General features: G+C 38.8%; 1 protein-coding gene and 1 long non-coding RNA gene across 2 annotated transcripts in view; one reads left to right on the top strand and one right to left on the bottom strand.

Moving 5' to 3' along the window:
• Positions 1 to 7,100, bottom strand: part of FAM241A (family with sequence similarity 241 member A) — a 43,868-nt gene extending 36,768 nt beyond the window's left edge. The window contains exon 1 of the mRNA XM_045880585.3: positions 6,799 to 7,100. Within this exon, the coding sequence (XP_045736541.1) occupies positions 6,799 to 6,960 (162 nt within the window). The 5' untranslated portion in view covers positions 6,961 to 7,100. The remainder of the gene's footprint in view (positions 1 to 6,798) is intronic.
• An 84-nt stretch (positions 7,101 to 7,184) lies between these two features.
• LOC135363630 (uncharacterized) overlaps positions 7,185 to 21,288 on the top strand; it is a 605,080-nt gene continuing 590,976 nt past the window's right edge. Inside the window, exon 1 of the long non-coding RNA XR_010409495.1 lies at positions 7,185 to 7,621. This is a non-coding gene — a long non-coding RNA (uncharacterized LOC135363630). The remainder of the gene's footprint in view (positions 7,622 to 21,288) is intronic.

The following is a 21,288-nucleotide window of genomic DNA, read 5'->3' as shown; positions in this document are numbered from 1 at the left end:
CTATTCCCTTGCCACTCAAAGTACAGTACACAGACATAGGATTAGCATCACTTGGGTGCTTATTAGAGATGCAAAATCTTAGGCCTCACCCCAGACCAAGGAAATCACAATCTGCTCTTAACAAGAGATGATTTGTATGCACATTAAAACTGAGGAGCACCTTCCTCCTATGGTGACTCTCTAAATGCAGAGGCTAGGAAACCTGAAAACTGTATTTCTTAGATTTCTTTTCAGTGTCGGTTCTGTTTGAAAATTAGGCTCCAAAGCTAACATTTATATGATTATTATGTGCGAGGGATTGCTGTAAGCACTTTACACACATTATTCACTCATGTAATCCTCCCAACAATCCTATAAGGTAATACAATTATTATTCTCTTTATATAGATGAAGAAACTGAAGTCTGGAGAGGTTAATTAACTTGCCCAAAGTTACAGTTAGTAAGTGCAGAGTTAGGACTCAAACCCAGGTGTTCTGGATCTAGAATCTATACTGTTGATCAAATTTTTAATAGATCAAAGAGGAAGTTTAAGGCTTCCTTTTGCTGCAGTTTTTTTTTTTTTAACAGATAATCCTGTGGAACATACTCTGGCAAGTGCTTTTATTTTGCTTATTTATTTTTAATTTATTTATTTTAAAGAGAGAGTGCATGCATATGCATGAGTGGGAGGAGCAGAGAGAGAGGGAGAGAGAAAGAATTTCTCCAGCTGACTCCCCGCTGAGTGCAGAGCCAGGGGGAACTCGATCTCAGGACTCTGAGATCAAGACCTGAGGTGAAACCAAGAGTCAGACGCTCGACCAACTGAGCCACCCAGGCACCCCAGACCAAAAGCAAATGCTTTTATAAAGCTATCTTCATTTATTCACCTACATATCTATGAACCAGCATTGATCTGAAAGTTCTAGGTATCACAAAGGCAAGAAATAGAAATGAAGCATTACCATTTAAAAGGAAGCAAAGTCAACCTTATCTATAGACTGGATGCAAAAGAAGATGCATAAGAATCAAGTCTAAGAGATGCTGGTAGTTACTAGCATTAGAATTAATAAAACAATTCAGAAAGGTAACTAGTTAAAAACTAAATATATAAAAGCCAGTAGCTAGAAACCAGCAGCAAAAGGATAATTTGTGGGGAAACAATCTCTTTCACAATACCAACAAAAATATAAAAGCTTAATATAGATTTTACTATTTATAACTACTATAAAGGATTGTAAAGCCAGGGAGAAAGTGGATTATTCAATCATTGGGAAAAAAACAAAACAAAACAAGACAGATTAGTTCCATACCTCACACAATACATAAAGTTATTCTAAAGAGACTAAACATACAGAATTTAAAAAATAATAATAAAACCATAAACACACACATACACACGAAAATATTGGAGGATATTTAACTGATTGAAGGGTTAGAAAGAATGTTCTAAACAGATATAGATTTGTATATATATTATGCGTGTATGTGTGATATGTGCGAATGAAATAACCAAAATAAATTCCTTTAGCTAATAAAAATTTAAAGCATTTCTAAATCAAAAACATCATTAACAAAATTATAAAGTCAATAGCAAGCAGAGAAAATATCTATAATCAATGTGAAGTAAGAGATTAACATCTTAGTGTCAAAAAAGATCAAAGAACATGATTAAAAAGAAATGCAAATGCTCAATAAATATATGAAAGGTTTAGTAAACCTCTCCAGCAATATTTTACAACATAAGATAATTTTGACCCACTAAATTGGCAAAGATTAATCTATAAATTATACCATTCATTACAGGCACGGATGGTTTCCAATCAGCACTCTCACACACCAATGTTGGAAGTGTACATTGGTGTGACCTTTCTTGAATGCAATCCTTTAGCATGTTCCAAGAGGCTTCAATGAGTTTGACTCATTGACCTAGTTCTTTCATTTCTAGGAATCTACTGCAAGGTAGAACTGTGAAGATTTACAAGCAATCTTACAGCATTATTTAAAAAGAAAGTTTGAAACACCGTAAATGTACAGTAGTAGAAAAATGGACTATTAGGCAGCCGTAAAAATAATTTTTACAAATAATTTTTCGTAACACAAGAAAATGACACAACATGCTAAGTAGTTAAAACAAGGAAGCAAATTCAATATTACATTAAAACATGTTAAAAATAGGGGTGCATGGGTGGCTCAGTCATTAAGCGTCTGCCTTTGGCTCAGGTCATGATCCCAGGGTTGGGCTCCCTGCTCAGCGGGGAGCCTACTTCTCCCTCCCCCTCTCCCCCTGCTTGTGTTCCCTCTCTCACTGTGTCTCTCTGTCAAATAAATAAATAAAATCTTTAAAAAAAATGTTAAAATATATTTGTGTATACATATATACAGGTATAGTAATATATGAGAGAGAGATGAATGTACTAATACCAAATGTATGAGATACATTTTTTTAAATGTTTGATATTTTTTAACAGAATGTTACTTGGAGTGTGATTTCAAATGCTTTTGTTTTCTTCCTTAGAGTTTTCTTTATTCCTACATTTTCCAAAGTACATTACTTCAATAATCATAAAGAAAGACCTTAGAGCTAAAGATAATGATTCTAAAGTCAATCTGAGGATAATGCTCTAGGAGGTAAGAAAGGCCATCTTAGGTTATTCAGGTTGTGAACCGCCACATCTAGGCAGATGCTATTCACATTGTAGGCATATAATAAAAGGACTAGAGATGTTTAGCCTTTTCAGTTATGCAGTAGATCAGAGACTCTCTTATATAAAGCCACCTGACGTTCATAGTCATGAACATAATTGAATCATCTCTCATACACACAATGAACAACACACACGTGAGATAGTTTTGCCCTTTCCCTTCAATCCCTTGGGCATTTTGCCTCTTTCCCTTGCTTATCTCTCTTAGATGCCTGATGCCTACTTCAAACTTGGCACAGTTCCTTCATCCAAAGGACCTGTTCTATTCTTTCAAGTCCTCCTTTCTTTTTTTTTTTTTTTAAAGATTTTATTTATTTGAGAGAGAGAGAATGAGAGACAGAGAGCATGAGAGGGAGGAGGGTCAGAGGGAGAAGCAGACTCCCTGCTAGCAGGGAGCCCGATGCGGGACTCGATCCCGGGACTCCAGGATCATGACCTGAGCTGAAGGCAGTCGCTTAACCAACTGAGCCACCCAGGTGCCCTCAAGTCCTCCTTTCTTAGGATACTTGATTTTTTTTTTTTTTTTGGTTTTGTTCTTTATTGAATGGAATCAAAAGTTTTGACATTTCTTTGAAGCTTGGAACTAAATTTCATTTCTCTGAATGATTCTACATCTTTTTTCTTAGTAGTGCAAGTTGTCTTAAGTAGAGAGTCAGTCTCTACAAAGTACTTCGGTCTGTTACCATTCTGATAAAACAAAAACAATTCTTCATTAACTTAACAAAAACAATTCTTCATTAACTTAACCGTATATGTATTTTTGCTGTAACTCTTTTTTTTTAAATTTTTTAAATTTTTTAATTTTTTTTGCTGTAACTCAACACATGAACAGACGTCTATTATTTTTGCACTAAAACAAAAGAGTACAATAGTTTTCTTCTATCAGTATTGTATTTAAAAAAGGTTAACATTAAAAACAAAGAACCATTATTTTCTTTGAAATCGTTAAGCTTCTTGCACATCTTAAGCTTCCTTCTTCTGCCTGCACTCTTCTGCCAATTTATTCAGAAATTTCTTTAATTTCTGATAATGAGGAAGGCTGCTGCAATGAGTATTTGCAACTTCTTCATTTGTATAAGAGTGAACACAGCTTACAGTAAAACCCGGTTTAGGTATCACATAGTTCGACAGCTGCAAAGGAAAAGCTAAAAAAGGTGGACAAGATCGAGGAACTTGATCAAGAAAACGAAGCAGCATTGGAAAATGGAATTAAAAATGAGGAAAATACAGAACCAGGTGCTGAATCTGCTGAGAATGCTGATGATCCCAACAAAGATACAAGTGAAAATGCAGATGGCCAAAGTGATGAAAACAAGGAGGACTATATAATCCCAGATGAGTATAGATCTGGATCATATCAGCCCAATGTTCCTGTTGGTATAGATTATTAGGATCCTTGATTTTAACCAGGCCTCCTTTGTCAATCACCCTACCTGGAGAGACAAAAGAACCTTAGTTTTCTCTCAGATGGAGTAGCATTTAAGAACAAATAGTAAGAAAAAAATGATGCTGACAATCTTAGTTATTAAGAAAATACCTATGGGGCGCTTGGGTGGCTCAGTTGTTAAGTGTCTGCCTTCGGCTCAGGTCATGATCCCAGGGTCCTGGCATCAAGCCCCGCATGGAGCCCCACATTGAGCCCAGCACCAGGCTCCCTGCTCAGCGGGAAGCCTGCTTCTCCCTCCCCCACTTCCCCTGCTTGTGTTCCCTCTCTTGGTGTGTCTCTCTCTTTCAAATAAATAAATAAAATCTTAAAAGAAAAGAAAATACCTATATAACGATTTCAGTTTTACATGAAATAAATACCAAGCTATAGATACATTCTGAGCTGGTTTCATACCAGTGAGCTAACTGAAGAAACTTCATCCACATATAAAGGAGCCTCTATGGAGGCCGCTGCCGCTGCCCCCATGGATGCCACCAGTTCTCTCTCAACATCCATAAGGCTAAGACTGTGGAACACCAAGTGAGTGTGCTGAGCAGAAAGAACACCGGCAAGATAGCCTCTGCCTCATTTCCAGCTAATTAGTGTTGGTTCTCTTTCTGTCATTGTTTCTGTGGAAAAAATTCACTTTAAATTCTAAATAACTAGTCTGCAAACCAAGTTTTCAAAAATATTCTATTTGTAATTTGGAGTTGGTGCGCTCTTAAAATAACAAACACATACCATCCCCTAAAGAAAAACTAGATGAAACAAATCCTTAGGTTGTATTTTATAGTCACCAAATTCATTTACTTCTTCCTCAAGCATTTGTATATCTGTAGTCACCATCATTGCAAGGGAGTGCATAAAAATTTTAAATTTCATTTGCAGGACTTGAAAAAAAAGAAGAAAACAAGTCTTGGTGATAATATTATCAATAAATGATTTATCACAAAAGCTTGCTTCTTATACCAAAGGATTGCATTGCCCCAATTTTTTGTTCATTTTTGGTTTCTTGATAAGAAGTTCTTCTTTGGTACGGATTTGGGGTAAGTGCATATCTCTGGTGTAATTTTCAATTATTGTCTATGTAGGCTTACAGTACATAAATACATCATCTGATAAAAAAAAAATTTCAAACATTTCAAAGGAGTACAGGAAAATAAATTTCCATGACAGGCAATGAAAGAAGCAGGTATGCAAAGTGATAGGATATATGTTTTCTAGGATATATGTTTCATTTTTGTTTGTTTCATCCTTTTTCTTTGTACCATAAGCAATTTTGGTAAGACCAGAGATACTGATGATGTGAAATCCACAGAAGTGTAAATGAAGTAATATTTTACATGCTCCCTTAAAACATTTGAAAATTTACTTTGAGAACCTCGGTTCAAATGTATCCCCCTCACCACCACCACCATCCAGGGAGTTCCTGTTGCTGTTTTCTTCACTTTTCCAGTTGAACAACTAAACCAAGAGGAAACTAAGCCCTTTAGCTACTGAGTCATGGTATAGTTGGGGGCCGGGGGGGGGGGCACTAGGAAGGGAATCAGAAAGATCTCCTAGCAACCAATTATTTGCTTCAGTCAAAAATTATACTTCCACATGGTGAGCCAGCCTAATGCTAAGGCATATTTTGTGTGTGCCATGCAATGGTATTTCTGTTTTCTAAATAAAATGTTGAAATACTAGAAGTTATACTTTATTAATGCATTTAGTGACGATATTGGAGTTTGTGAAATGTGACAAAAAGGACAGATAGAGAATAATGAAAGGAGACAGGTATCAGCTGATTGTCCCAACAGTATAGGCTGGAGCAAAGGCAAATAATCATTTGAATTTCTGCTCCTTAATGTGATTCTGAAGGTTGGCTGATCTCAGGTATTTTCAAGAGTCTAATTACTGTTTTTGCTGGTGAAAATCCATCCTACATATAATTCAATTTCTTTTATTAAATTTCTTGCTTAATCTTGAAGACATTTGATATGTTGTAAAGAAAGAGAGTTTCCAAAATTACCCAACTTCTCTCCCTTATTACCTCTGGCCTCTTAATACTTCTTTCCCTTTGCTACTAACTGAAAGCAATTTTCTTGCTTTTTCACTTTTAAAATGAAGTTTAGATCTCATCTGTGTTCATGTGAAGAACCTACTCTTGGAGAGGCCCTGTCGAGATATCCATTGTAATACTCGCTCCTACACATGCCTTCAGACATTGACTGCTTATCTAGGGAAATACACCCACACCTTTTCAGAGGCGCTACGTGTGGGTTCAGAAATGCCAAGATGGAGGGCAGGAAGGGAGCAGCTATCCCCCAAAACACAGCACAGGGGTATGGACTTGAAGTTGAAAGAAAAGTGTTTACATGTAAGGCTCTAGGTAAGTGACCGTTACGGAAGGTACTGCCACAGAGCCCCGGGTGTCGGCCTGAGCCTCCTCTGCCCGACGGCAGGGGACGGGCCGCGCCGACCCCGCCAGGCACGCGGCCCCGGGGCACTCGCCTCGCCGCACGCACGGCCCCGCAGCCCGGCCCCGAGCGCGCCGTCTAACCGCTCCTCGGGGCAGCTTCCCGAACGCCGCAGCGACCAGCGCCCCACGCCGAGCAGAGCGCAGGCTCCGCCCGCCCGCCTACTTCCCTCCGCCGCCGGGTGGGGCTCGGGAAACCGGCCGGGCCGCGCCGCCTCTCCCCGCTCACCTGCTCGCGCTCCTCCAGCGGCCGCTGCCCGCGCCGGCGCGGGCTCGCCCCGGGCTCCGGCTCTGGCCCCGCCACCGGCCGCTCCGCCAGCGCGTCCCCGTCCTCGTCGCGCTCCCCACCGCTGCTGCCGCCGCCGCCAAGCAGCTCCCCGGCCGAGCACATCCCGTCGCCAACTCCCGCCGCCGGGACGGCCGCCGGAGGAGCCGAGCGTGAAACGCGAGGCAGCGGCCGCCACCCGAGGGCCGCCCGGAGATCGGCCGCGTTGCCACACACTCGAGCCTCCGGAGCGCGCCCCGCTGGCCAGGGTGCCAGAAGTAGCAGCCCGGCCCGGCCTCTCCTGTCACTGGCTCGCCCCGCCCCGGCCTCCGGGGCGGAGCCCGCCCGGGGGCGGGGCGACGGCGGGGGCGGAGCCAACGGGGGCGTGTGTGAGACCTAAGAGCGAATGTGTGTGTGCGCGCGCGTTTGTGAGACTGTGTGTAGGACAATGTACGTTGAGAGACTGTATGTATGTGTGTGAGATTGTATGTGGAGAGTGTGTGTATGAGATTGTGTGTGTGTGTGAGACTGTTGTGTGAGAGTGATTATGTACATAACAGATTTTAAGAGATTGTGTGTGTGAAAGTGTTAGAAAAGGAGTGTGTGAGAGAGACTGTGTGTATGTAAGAAAGTGTGTTTGTGAGGGAGAGAGGAGAGCATGTGTACTGGGGTGTGTGTGTGATACACAGTTACACCCCAGCGGGGTACCTCTGTTCTTCCCTGGCACGGGGGCTGTGCCTGGGTGTGCAGCTGGATGCCTGCCTGAGTAGCCGTCCATCCTTTGCAAGTAATACACATTTCTCTGTCTCTTTTGTCCCTTTTGTCTTCTGTCTGGTGTCTCTCTGAAGGTTTGTGTCTTTGTCTCTGTTAAGTGTTCCTCTGGTGTGTGTTGGTTGTTGGAGCCTTGAGAGCATTTGGTAGGGTATCTATCTGCCTTTGTGTATATTTCTATAAATGGGCAAGGATATGTCTCTCTCTCTCAGTGGATGGTAAGGGGGATACAACTAATTCATGAATCTTTTCCTTACTACCTGTGATATTGTGATTTATAAGAAATATACAGTTGACCCTTGAAGGATGCAGGGTTAGGGGCACTGACCTGCACAATCAAAAATCCGTGTATAATGTTTGACTCCTCCAAAACTTAATTACTAATAGCCTAGTGTTGACTGGAAGCCTTACCGCTATAACATATGTAGTTGATTAGCATATTTTGTATGTTATACGTATTATATACTGTATTCTTACAATAAACTACACTAGAGAAAAGAATATGCTACTAAAAAATAGTAGGGAAGAGAAAATACTTAATAGTCCCGTAAAAAATCCAAGTATAAGTGGACCTGCACAATTCAAACCTGTGTTGTTCAAGGGTCAATCATATATTTGGTTTTCATCCCATTCTGGGAACAGAGCTCCTAGAATCTTGGAATTTCCTACTGGAGGAGAGCGATAAATGTCTTTTGTTATGCTGATGAGGATACTTTTGGAAAGTCTCTAGTTAACTAAGGATAGGGACTAGTTGCCAGGAGAATAAGCCTGGTGATTAGAGGGTTAGAACTTTTAGTCCCACCGCCTGAACTCCAGGAGGGTAGAGAGGTGTTGGAAGTTGAATCAATCAGTGATGGTCAATGATTTAATCAATCATGTCTATGCAGTGAAGCCCCCATGGAAGCCCAAAAGGACAGAGGTTCCTAGAGCTTCTGGGTTAGTGAACACAAGAACATGTAAGCAGAGTGATTTGCACAGAGAACATGGAAGCTCAGTGCTCCTTCCAATACATCTTGTCCTATGTACCTCTACATCTGGCTATTCATCTGTATCCTTTATATTATCCTTTATATATATAAACTAGTAAAAGTTTCTCTGAGGTCTGTGAGCTGTTCCAGCAAATTCACTGAACCAAGGATGGGGTCATGGAAACCTCCAATTTAGAACCAGTTGGTTAGAAGCACAGGTAACAACCTGGACCTGCACTTGGCATCAGAAGGAGGGCAGTCTGTGGCGCTGAGCTCTTAAGGTGTGAGATCTGTGATCTTATCTCCAGGGGATAGTGTCAGAACTGAGTTAACTGCTTGGTGATGTTAGAAAACACACATCAAACTACCCTACCCATTTTGTTGAAGGGAAGTTGGACAGTGTTTAAAAAAAAAAAACAAAAAAACTTTTTATATCTTTTATCTGTTCTTTGAGAAAATTATAGACTATTGTATAGAGAAAATATCAAGCTATTTGTCAATGGAAAATAAATATGCCTGTGTATGGAGAAGAATGAGTTACTCGGACTCTTTGATTAAAATGTCTTCAGGCCCAGAGAGGGAATTAAAATAGACAGAAACTTAAAGACTTGTTTTTATCTTTTTTTTTAGAGATTTTTATTTATTTATTTGACAGAGAAAGAGAGTGCTCAAGCAGGGGGGTGGCGGGAGGCGGGCAGTTGGTGGAGGGGAAGCGGCGGGCAGAGGAAGAGGGGGAAGCAGGCTTCCTGCTCTGGGCTCAATCCCAGGACCCTGGAATCATGACCTGAGCTGAAGGCCGATGCTTAACTGACTGAGCCACACAGGCACCCCTTAAAGACTTATTTTAAAGACCTATTTCCTGTTTTTGATAATCAGGACTATAGAAGCTAGAAGATACGTCTTTGGATATCACAAATTAGAAAGAAAATTAATCTGGTTTATTTCCTTTTTTTTTTTTTTTTAAGATTTTATTGATTTATTTGACAGAGAGAGACACAGCGAGAGAGGGGACAGGGGGAGTGGGAGAGGGAGAAGCAGGCTTCCCGCTGAGCAGGGAGCCCGATGTGGGGCTCGATCCCCGGACCCTGGGATCATGACCTGAGCTGAAGGCAGACGCCTAATGACCTGATCCACCCAGGTGCCCCTATTTCCTTTCTTAAAAGCCTTTTAAAACCCAGAGGAAAGTATTTAATATTATATATATAATCAGAAACAAATATCACCATGGGAAGCCAAAAACATTCCCTGATGGGCCTCTTTGCTTTGCTCTAATGACAACATTTTCATTCTTGAAATTTTGCTTTGGCTTTCAATAGTGTTTCTTATAAAAAGTTGCCTTATAAATGTTTTACAAAAAGCTTTATGATTATATATAGTGGCACAGAGAACATCAGCCTTTTACTGCCAACTCTGGATGGAGCTTAAGGCACATTTTGAAGTTCTCCCTCTTTTGGCTTGTGTCTGACAACTTGATAAGTCAAGCAGTTACGTGCTCTTCAGTCAGGCTACAGAGTGAAAAGAAATTGCTTATATACATGAAGATTCAGAAGGCACAGAATATATATATAGCAGGGCAGGTAAAAAGAGTAATATAGAGATTAGTTTTGTTCAACTTGGTGGTCAAGTCTTACAGAAGTCCTTTAGTCTAGAATATACTCTGGCCTTTCAGAGATTCAGGCTTCTTCTGAATTGTTGTCAGTCATTTAACATGTATTTATTGAACACCACTAGGCATTAGCCCCAGGTCTATGTCCCTACTCTTAAGAAGCTTCCATTTTATTCTCTTTCAAATTCTCATCTGATGATCTGGCAAAATTTAAGAACTTCCGCCAAAGGGTGGCCAGAATCCTCTGGTCCTCAGCCAGGACTGATGTCACAACTTCTTCCTTTTCTTAGTGTTGTCTACCTTTCATTTAGTGAATGAGTTTCTCTTTGAACTGTGATTCTTTTGTTCATAGACTTTGGTCTTTCCTGGAGATTTAGGGAATCACCTCTTAAAAAAAAAAAAAATCTAATAGTAGCATTTTGTGAAAAAGACATTATTCAGGTTACATCCCAGATAACACACTTTCAACCACATCTTATGGGAGGGGCGGCCTGTTTTCACTGGGCTGCACAGTATGGATATTATACATAAAAAGCTATTATTGCTAGTTACCTGTGGCAAATATATTTGCTATTACCTAGGCAACTATGACATGTTGGTCTCAAATTGTGCGTAGTTTAGTTGTGATTTTATTAGTGTATTTACCTTGTGTTTTCATAGGAATTAGTTAAGTAGTAAGAAATAGATGCCTGTCTAAGGAGTGGCCTATGTAGTGCAAGTGTATCTTGTGCAGTTGCTGTGGGAATAAGAACTTTTAATCTCTCACTTTCACACCTTTAATAGCTTATTTTTAATGTTCTTTCACTCTTATTTGGACATCTTTCCAGAGGAAAATGAACAAATCAGAGCAATCTGTACTCATTTAGTAACCGAATCTTAGAAAAACAAGTGCAAATCAAAAAAATTTGCTTTTTTTCATAATACTATGATGTTAATTTATTATGTTTCATGTGCTTTAATTTTTGCTTCATATATGATTTTTTATCTGCTTTTCTGTTTAGCAGAGCCTTTAGTATGGGGAATTATTTTTGAGATGTTTGGAATCTGTTCAATCTACATGCACTGCTGAGTTCTCTCCCTACAGTAGAAATGCAGATTAAGACTTGTGTTTTGCTTAAAAAAAGAAAAAAAAAAAAAAAGTCGAGAATGCTATTCCAACTCACTTGTAGAGGAAAAAAAAAAAAAAAGCAAAGTAAATAATTAAAAAGTACCACTAAATATATATTAAAATTTTCTGTTCAAATCCCAGGAAAAAGTATGGTTTCTGGATTAACATATGTGAATTTAAAGGAAAAGGAATTTATTGGAGAACCTGCACTTTCTTTAGCATTCCTTCAGTTTCAGGAAGCTGTATCAGAGAGATGTTGAACCAATGCTTGCTCAATGTTCTCTAGCCTTCCCAGAGAGACCACTCTGATTCAGAGGAGAAATTGATTTGCCCTTCTTCTTGGAATTAATTTTTATACTTGTTGTTTTTAAAGAACAAAATTCAATTGAGTAGATTTTAAGGATCGTATTGGTTTTGTCCAGTGATTCATGAATTGAGCAACATCCAGTATAGCAGGTAGAAGCGAGCTCCAAAGAATTGTTCGATTCGAGAGGGTTTTATAGACCAAAGTGAGGAGGAGCAGGGGAGTTATACTGGGCATTTGCTGATTGGAGCAAAGAGAAGTTTGGAGCTGGGTTAGGTAACTTGTGTTGTGCAGGCAAGTGCTGACTGGTTGAGCTAGGCCTTCGTTTCCTGGGAGAGCCTGGCATACAAACTTAATTAAGTTTTGGTTTGCTAACGTGGAGCTTAGCATGAATGGGCTCCAACTAGGGCCTAATTTGGTTACTTTAACACTGTTTTATTCTCTTCCTTTGGTGTGACTTTAGAGCTACATGCACTGCTGAGTTCTCTCCCTACAGTAGAAATGCAGATTAAGACTTGTGTTTTGCTTAAAAAAAGAAAAAAAAAAAAGTTGAGAATGCTATTCCAACTCACTAGTAGAGGGGAAAAAAAAAAAGCAAAGCAAATAATTAAAAAGTACCACTAAATATATATCAAAAATTTTTTAAATGTTGAATTGAACCTAATAAGGACAATGCCTTAAGGAACTGTTAAACTCAGTTATTGCTAGTAGCACAGAAAACTGCTAACATTCTTTTGGTCATACATATTCAGAACCATAAAATTATCCATACCCTTTGGCTGACTAACCCCAGACCTAGGAAATAATTCAAAAGGGGAAAATGCTGTTTGAATAAAGATGTTCATGGTAGAACTACAGTGAAGAGTTCAAAGAAGCCTAAATGCCAACAGGGAAATGGCTGAGTAAATATGATACACCAACACAACTGAATGTATAAGGTGTTAAAATGTTAACAATGTAGATTTTGTATCGGTGTAGTAAACATATTTATTGTAATGCTGAGTGAAAAAGTACAGCTTGATGGTAGCAGAGCCATCCAGCTCTCCTATATCCCAGGAGCTGGGAAGATTAAAAAGAGTAATATAAAAGTTAACTTTGTTCAATTAGGGAATAAGTCTGATAGAAGTCAAATTATGTAAACATTGATCAAATTTGAAAGAAAATTTTTAAACTTGGGGGGGAGGGTGGTGTGCTCCCTTGTAAAATTAACTTTAATGTTGTAATTTTAAAAAAGTAATTTTTAAAGATTTGTATCTGTTTTCCTTATAAAATGGGATAGCTGGCACCCAAAGTCTGGTTGATTCAACTTCATAGCTAAAAGTTCTATTACCTTTTGTTGAATAATTTAGTTCTTGAATGGGTTTAGATCTTTTATTCATGCTGTTCTCAATAATTTAGAATCTTAGAGTTGGAAGGAATCTAACAGGCAGTTTAGAGCAACCTCCCACACAGTACAGGGATCCCTTCTATAACATTCCTGACAGATGGTCACCCTCCTTCTGGTTGAAGGCTTCCAACTATGGGAAACTCGTTACTTCATGATGCTACCTGTTCAGTTACTGGATATCTTTAATTGTTAGAAAGTTCTTCACGTCTACTGAATTGAATCTGTATCCTTTTTTCCTCTGCCTATTTGTCCTTATTCTTTCCTAAAGTATTAGAAAACGGATTAGTCTTTCTTTTCTCCTTAAGATAGTTTTTTTTGGGGGGGTGTTTTTTAAAAGGCAATTTTTGTCTTCTCTTAGCCTTTGTTTTTTTTTTTTTTTAAAGATTTTATTTATTTATTTGAGAGAGAGAGAATGAGAGACAGAGAGCATGAGAGGGAGGAGGGTCAGAGGGAGAAGCAGACTCCCCGCCGAGCAGGGAGCCCGATGCGGGACTCGATCCTGCGACTCCAGGATCATGACCTGAGCTGAAGGCAGTCGCTTAACCAACTGAGCCACCCAGGCGCCCCTCTTAGCCTTTGTTTTTTCAACTTTTGCTTATGGATAGATGTTGTAGAATTTTTGGATTTTGCCATTTGTTATCTGTACCTACCTCTTGTGTTAACAGTATCCCAGCTTTTTGTAATTGATCCAACTCTCTCCCACTCTCAGTCTGTGATTTCAGTGACTATGACTTTTTCTTGAGTCCAGGACTGGGGAATATGACCTTTACTAAGTAAATCAAATGCATTTGGCCTTTTCTTCCCATAGCCACAGTGATTGGTTAAAGGATGGGCACATGACCCAAGTCAGGCTGATCAGGGTCAATCAAATTTAATTTTGGGACTTTTGTTTGTATTATAGGAAAAGCAAAATCTTGTCTATAGGATTGGTGTGTGATGATATGAGCTTGGGACTACAGGAGAACCACCTTATAGCCTAATAATGAAGTTGGCCTAGTGGAACACATGACTGAGAGATGAACATTTTTAGCCAGTTCCTCTAAAATTTAAGTTACCTCTATATGCCTTTTTCAGTCATGTTGGCCAATGAATCTATCACCATCATGTTCACTGTGGGCCCCCCACCCCTTTTCTCATAAGCCATCTTGGGATGGCTTCATCACTTAATAAACGAATTAGAATGATACAGGCTCCAACTGAGACACAGAAGAAATGAGCAGTTTTGCTGCTATCAGACTATAGAAATTTGGACAGTTCATTTAAAGCCTAGTATTGAATTCCATCATCAGTAAGATGAGCAGATTGAAGTAGACAATTTAAAAAACCTCTTCCTGCTTTAAAATTCTATAATTTCCATATGACTTTGCCTCCAGATCTAGCCTGCATGTCTTGGCTGCTGTCCTTTGCATTTATTCCCGTTGGTCAAGCTGTTCTTATTAGGAGGTTAGCTCTCAAAAGCAAAAGGATAGAAACAATTTTCCTATGCTGCATATTCCTTTATCACTCATACTTAAATTACCTAAGGTTATTTTCTGCACCCTCCTCAAATTTTTAAAAATGTTTTAATGAACATATAAATTGTTCTATTAATATTCTCAGGGATCTATAATTTTAAGACCCTTTACTCAGTGAAAATTAGGTCTATAACCCTTTTGTCTCCATCTTGTTATTTAGAAAGATTTCAAACCTTCAAAAAAAGTTGCAGGAATGGTACATTGAATACCAAGAGAGCTTTCTCCTAGATTAGCCAGGTGTTAATGTTTTGTCATGTTTGCTTTCCTGTGGGTGTTTTCCTGAGAAAGTCTATTACTCTCAATGTATGCTTATAATAGCATATAAAGAAAACTAAGGACTTTTTAAAAAAACTAAGGACGGGGTACTTGGGTGGCTCAGTGGGTTAAGCGACTGCTTTCAGCTCAGGTCATGATCCTGGGGTCCTGGAGTCCCAGGATCAAGTCCCACATTGGGCTCCCTGCTCAGCGTGGAGTCTGCTTCTCCCTCTGACCCTCCCCCTGCTCATGCTCTCTCTCTCAACACACACACTCTCTTTCTCTCCAATAAATAAAATCTTAAAAAAATTAAAAAAAAAACTAAGGACTTCTCAGAGGAATTCTACCCTTGTCTGGGAAGATTTAGAAGGATCTGGAGAAGTGGAGGAGTGGAGGTGGTAGAGAGTACAAGTTAGCAATTCAAGAGTCTTTGCCTGAATGCTAATCCTAACTCTCTTTAATTCTCAGTCTTCATATTTGCAATATACAGGTATTAGTGGCACTCAAGTTCATACTCAAAACATATTAATTAGTGCTAATGTTATGTGAGTAGAATAACATGAGGTGTGCGTGAATTTTCATTGCATATGGGAAACCTATCCATAGTTATCTCTGCTCTGCCGATGAGCTTGGACCTTGGGTTTTCTCACATAAGAAATAAATTAGTTGTTGGCCCAAAAGGGAATACAAAAAGTTTTAACAGAAATTAAAGAGTGTGTGTTTTTTGCTGGGCAAGAAATCAGACCCCATGCTGAAAGTTTCAAATAGCATCTGCCAGTATGGTACTAATGGAAGTAAATCCAGATAAAGGAAGAAGATGGGTTTCATCTCATGTGCCAATTACTCTTAATGACTGCCTGGTATACTGTATAAGATGGCTTGTGAGAACTTTTTGGGGAAGAATGACTGCCATGGCAAGGGAAATATGAGTGACAACACAAGTGCCCTGTATTTGCCATCCTTGATTTAGGTATGAAAGACAAGGCAAGTTTCAGGAATAAGGAGTAACTTTGACAACTTTCTAATAAATACTGTTAAAACTGAGGGGAGAGTAAAAATTAGTAGATTTAAATGAAATATCCCATCAAGCCTGTTAGTAAACCAATAATAGGTGTATATGTCTATTCTAGCATTTGCCACATTATAGTAATTCCTTTGTTTATGTGTTCCTCTCTCTGAACTATGTGTTTCTAGAGGGAAGATCCACTGTTATCCTTTGTGCTTTACCAAGTGCCAGGTATGTAGTAGGTACATAATCAATGTTTGAGCTGATTCAGCCATATCTAAATTTTTATTAGGTTTGAGTTAAAAGGCTTACTCTGTAACACTCATCTCATACCTATTTTGAGGTCTCCTCCTCTACTTTGTTTCCTATTAAAAATATCTTTAGAAAATTCCCATCTTGTATCAAGTAAGGTAAGACTAAAAAAGATGTTTGCCAAACTTTGATCATTATAGATCATTACAGAGAAGAAGCAGTAAGCCCCTGATAGCTAAACTCTTTTTTTGGAGTTCATGTAGGACAGAATTTAAGTAGGGAGTAGACTTGGGAGACTCTAGAAAAGCAAATTTTAGGCCTTCTGTGAATACTAACCAGCTCCTTTCTGCTTCTGCAGTGCATTAGATATAGTATCTATTAAAAACTAAAAAAAAAAAAAAAAAAAAAAAAATCAAAATTCTGTGATTCCTTACCTTCTTATTCAAATTACAGGCAGTCGTTAACTCACAATTTCTGAGACTTTTTCCAACTTGGACTTTCCACATCATTAATTGACACTTTTAAATAAAATGTGTACTGTTGTGTTCAGCAGCTGGAGAATGATTCTTTTGAGCCATTAGAGGAAGAGGGCCAATAGATCAGTTTGGCCCCATTGTGGTGTTTTTTGGAACAAGTGACAATTTATTTAATTGAAATTTGATATAACATTTTATAGATAAAAGTGGCAGTGTCCTAGATAAATGAAAGTTCTGTTGAGACATATATAAGGCCTCATAAAGTTAATTGCAGTCGAACAAAGGTCAGAATCATCAGGCATGTCCCTAATGGCACAGTTTTGGCATCAACAACACACTATTTAGCTTTAATTTGTTCAGTTCATCTGTGAGGTTCAATTATCAGGGAAGATAAGAGTAAAGGGTTGATACAAATTGCTAGACATATATTCTCAAATTGCACTAATGAAATGTATGGACCTAATGGATTTTTGTAACTAAAATATACACATTTAACCCTCACATAGATTTACAGCAATTCATTATGTGCAAAACTGGGGTCTGCCTCTATTTATTTATTTTTTTTGATAGTTGCTTCTTTTCTCAAACTGTACTTGAGTATCTTCAGTTTTTCCTGTGCTAATGATGTTTTTGCTGTTTTGTATCTCTGACTCTTAATAATGTTGTCTATCTAGAGCACAGGAATAAGGAACTAAGCAAAAGGCCTTCTGAAAAACTGTTAAATCTTTTGAACATTATAATACCTCTACTCAGGAAAAAAATTGTTGCTTGGGTCCTCAGTCTGTTTATTCATAATCTATTCAGAATTTTAACAATCTTGGTGCAGAAAGATACCTATGTATTATTTAAGTTCTGTATGCAGTGTGATTGTGCAAGGGGTCACTTATGGGAAAAGGGCACAGAGACTATTGAGATCTTTTTTATTCTCAGTTGCTTAAACCTTAACAAGGCATATAAAGCATTTATACAACTAAGAGCAAATCAGTGTAGAATGAAGAAATGTCATAGGGAATTATAAATGAAGTGCTATGTAGTTCAGAAGAGAGGGAGATTACTTAGTTACCTAACTTCCATACCTACAATATACATATGAAATAGAAAACTGTTGCAGGCTGGCATGTTGTCAGCAGCTACTATTAATAGCTAATAAATTAACACCAAGAGAGAACTTAGCAGTGTTCTAGAAAACAGGTATGTGAACTTAAAATGCCCAGGAGTCACTTAGTGTCAGGTCAACTTTAAGAGGCTTTGAGGACATCATTGAATAATACAAAAATCTGTATTATAATGATACAAAGACTTTTAGAATAGAAGTTCTCTTAAAGGCCATCTAGACTCCATATTTTTGTTTTATTTTATTTTTTAAAGTTTTTTTTTTTTATTTGAGAGAGCATGTGCAAGCTAGCAGGGGGTGGGGCAGAGAGAGAAGATAGAGTCTCAGTAGACTCCCCACTTAGAGGGGAGCCCAATATGGGGCTTGATCCAGGACCCCGAGATCATGACCTGAGCCAAAATCAAGAGCCAGCTGCCTAACCAACTGAGCCACCCAGGTGCCCCTAGGCTCCACATTTTATTAAATAACATTTAGAAAGGATTAGTTACTTGCCTTATAATCTTGCTGGTGGGTGGAGTCATCCTTGACTCCGTTTTTCTCTTTCCCAGTCGTTTTCCACCCTTGCCACCTGCCATCCCCATCTAATCAATCACCTTGTCTTTTTTGCCTCCATTTTCCTCAAATTTGTATTCCCATTTCCATATCAGTTTTCACTGCCTTACATCAGGCCTTCGAGATCCCGTGCCTGGAATTCTTCCACCGATTACCTAGATCCTCTTTCTCCTTCCATTTCTTATTCTTCTTAAATTTATATACCACTTATCCAGCCAGAGACATCTGACTGAAATGCAAGTGTGATGGTGACCCTCTGACTTTATGCTGCAACAGCTTTCCACGGTCTGCAAGATGGACTTCCAACTCCTATCCACTCCTTCCCTGCTTTCTACCATCGATTCCTGATACTACGTATAATTAGCGGCAGACTTGGCACATTGCCCCCTTTTCCCTTCTCATTCTCACTCCAAATTCACTCGGCTAATATCTCAACTTTTAGGATTCCACCTCGGATGCCATCTCCTCTAGGAAGCCCTGGCTAAGCTAAGAGGTCTTTCACTGTCCAGTGACTGATTTTTGTGGCATCCTGTTATCGGATTGACTCCCTGTACCATAATTATGTATTTGGCTCCCCTATTTGAATATGAACTCTTTGACAGACCATGTTTTATTCATCTTTATATACCAAAGTCCATTTTAGGTGCTCAATATTAGGACATATTAGATGCCCAATCAATGTGTATTGAGTACATGAACAACTATTAGAAATAAAGCTACCTGAATACTAACAGTCAGGTAAGTGTTCTTTCTTTTACACTCCGTTCATGAAACTGGCTATGAATTAGAATCACCTGAGAAAGTTTTTAAAAAGCACATATTTCTGGGCTTGACTCCTGCCCTAGAAAATGAGAATCTTTCCTCTATGAGGTGGCCTACGTGATTCTTACGAGTTAACCTACCAACTGATCTCAGATTGCAGTTTGTAAATCATTGCACAAATGTTTCTTATCATAAACCTTTAAGAATAAACCCATTTAAGAAGTCAAAGTAATGTACAATAAATTTTAGAGATATTTGCATTCAAGATGGTTAATTTTTTTTTTTAAGAGAATGTGCACGCATGGGGTCGGGGGTGGCTGGGTACGGATAGGGGGATAGGGAGAGAGAATCTTAAGCATGCTCCACGCTGGGCCCCAACAGAGGGCTCGATCTTATGACCCTGAGATCATGACCTGAGCCGAAATCAAGAGTCAGACATTCAACTGACTGAGCCACCCAGGCACCCCTAGATGGTTTTACATGTGTATAAAGGATATAATTCTCCGACAACTGCATACCTTAATTCATTCACTAATGATTCTGGAAAGACAGGGTTTTCATTTTTGTTTACATCACTCAATTTATTTTCTTACTGTCCTAATGCCTTTGAAAGGGATTTAATTTCTCATATTAGTTTTCTTTGTGTGACTACAGTTGACCCTTGAACAATGCAGGGATTATGGGTGCCAATCCCTTGTGGAGTCAAAAATCTGCATGTGACTTTTGACTCCCCCAAAACTTAACTACTAATAGCCTATTGTTGCCTAGAGGCCTTACTGATAATATAGTCAATTAACACATATTTTGTATGTTATATGTATTATACTTGTGTTCTTACAATAAAGTAACCTAGAGAAAAAAAAAAAGGTTAAGAAAATTTTAAGAGATAATACATTTATCGTACTCTACTGTAAAAAATCTGCGTGTAAGTGGGCCTGTGCAGTTAAAATCCACTAAAGTTAAATTTCTTAGTATCTTTTGCTCCTTCCTCCATTTATAATTAGGAAAACTCCAGTTCTTCATAGCCCAAGTCTCCTTTTCTAATAAAATGTACCTTTTTAGCTTTTGCTTTTTATTTTATTATTTTTTTTAAACATTTTATTTTTTGACAGAGAGACACAGTGAGAGAGGGAACATAAGGAGGGGGAGTGGGAGAGGGAGAAGCAGGCTTCCCGCTGAGCAGGGAGCCTGATGCGGAGCTCGATCCCAGGACCCTGAGATCATGACCTGAGCCGAAGGCAGACGCTTAACGACTGAGCCACCCAGGCACCCCAACTTTTGCTTTTTAAAACTTGATGTTTCATTCATCTGCTCTGGGGGTTTGTTGAGTCTCTGCAATGTACCTAAAGATTTCCATTTACAGGAGAAGTGGGTCCTGGCTTTCATCTTGCCATCACATTGAACTGATTGGTTTCTGTGGGTTGTCAGGGAGCTGCTGAGGATAGGAACTGAGGTGGGTGGGAGTTTGGCTGACTTCACAGTTTTCCATACGCACTGTGTGCTCCTCATGCGTGAGCAGGAAGCTGGTCTCCATGGGCAGACCTGGGAGGAGGAAGACAGCCACTGTGTGGGTGGTTTTGAAGAAACCTCCCTCTATTTTTCCTGTACCCAGCTGGTTTTAAGTTTCTGGATAGCAGTGCTATAACAACCTTCAGGTTTTGCCTTTGATTTAATAGGAATTCTGGCCTGTGTTTAAAGATGCTTTTGATTTTTGGACCTGTTTTTTGATACAATTTACAAGTCAATTTATCTCCAGCTTTGGATTTCTATTAGATACATTTTGCACAAATGTTTACTATTTTTAGCTTTAATTATGTAATTTGGTACATTCAATGACCTCCCAGGGGAAGTTTATACTACTCTCAGCGTAATTGTAGGAGGAAAATAAATTGGTTATAATTTATGTTAGTATTAAGATTTACATGACCTTAAGTTATGTGCTAAATGAAAGGCACAAAACACGTCTTTTCTAAGAATTTCTTAAAAGATCACTAAGAATATAGACTTATTTAATATTTACATCTTCCGATATTATTGTTATTTTTGTTATTTTGCTAGCATCACACATTTTCTTAAGAGATCTTCCATGTTATTGAGTGCTTAAAATCTTGTAGGGGATACAAAGCATTTATACAACTAAGAATAAATGTTTTGGAGCTGAGAAAATGTCAGAATGAGTTAGTGGGACAACGCCAGGGTCTTCAAAGATTTCTATTCTGGAAAAAAAATACTTTGTTCTGCCTTGTCCCAGACCTAAATCATATGATTCATGTAAGGACAGGAGGGCAATTACAGGCAGATACCCTATGGTTGTTTATGTTTGTTAACTGTATAGTTACTGTATAGTCCTGAGCATATAAAATGGCATAGTCCTCAGTA

Source organism: Mirounga angustirostris, unplaced genomic scaffold (assembly GCF_029215605.1).
Source record: "Mirounga angustirostris isolate CCGP_5_RB_7025 unplaced genomic scaffold, mMirAng1.0.hap1 SCAF_2, whole genome shotgun sequence".
Classification (NCBI taxonomy): Eukaryota; Metazoa; Chordata; class Mammalia; order Carnivora; family Phocidae; genus Mirounga; species Mirounga angustirostris.
Note: the sequence above shows the minus strand (reverse complement) of the source record. Positions and strands in the feature narration are given on the sequence as shown.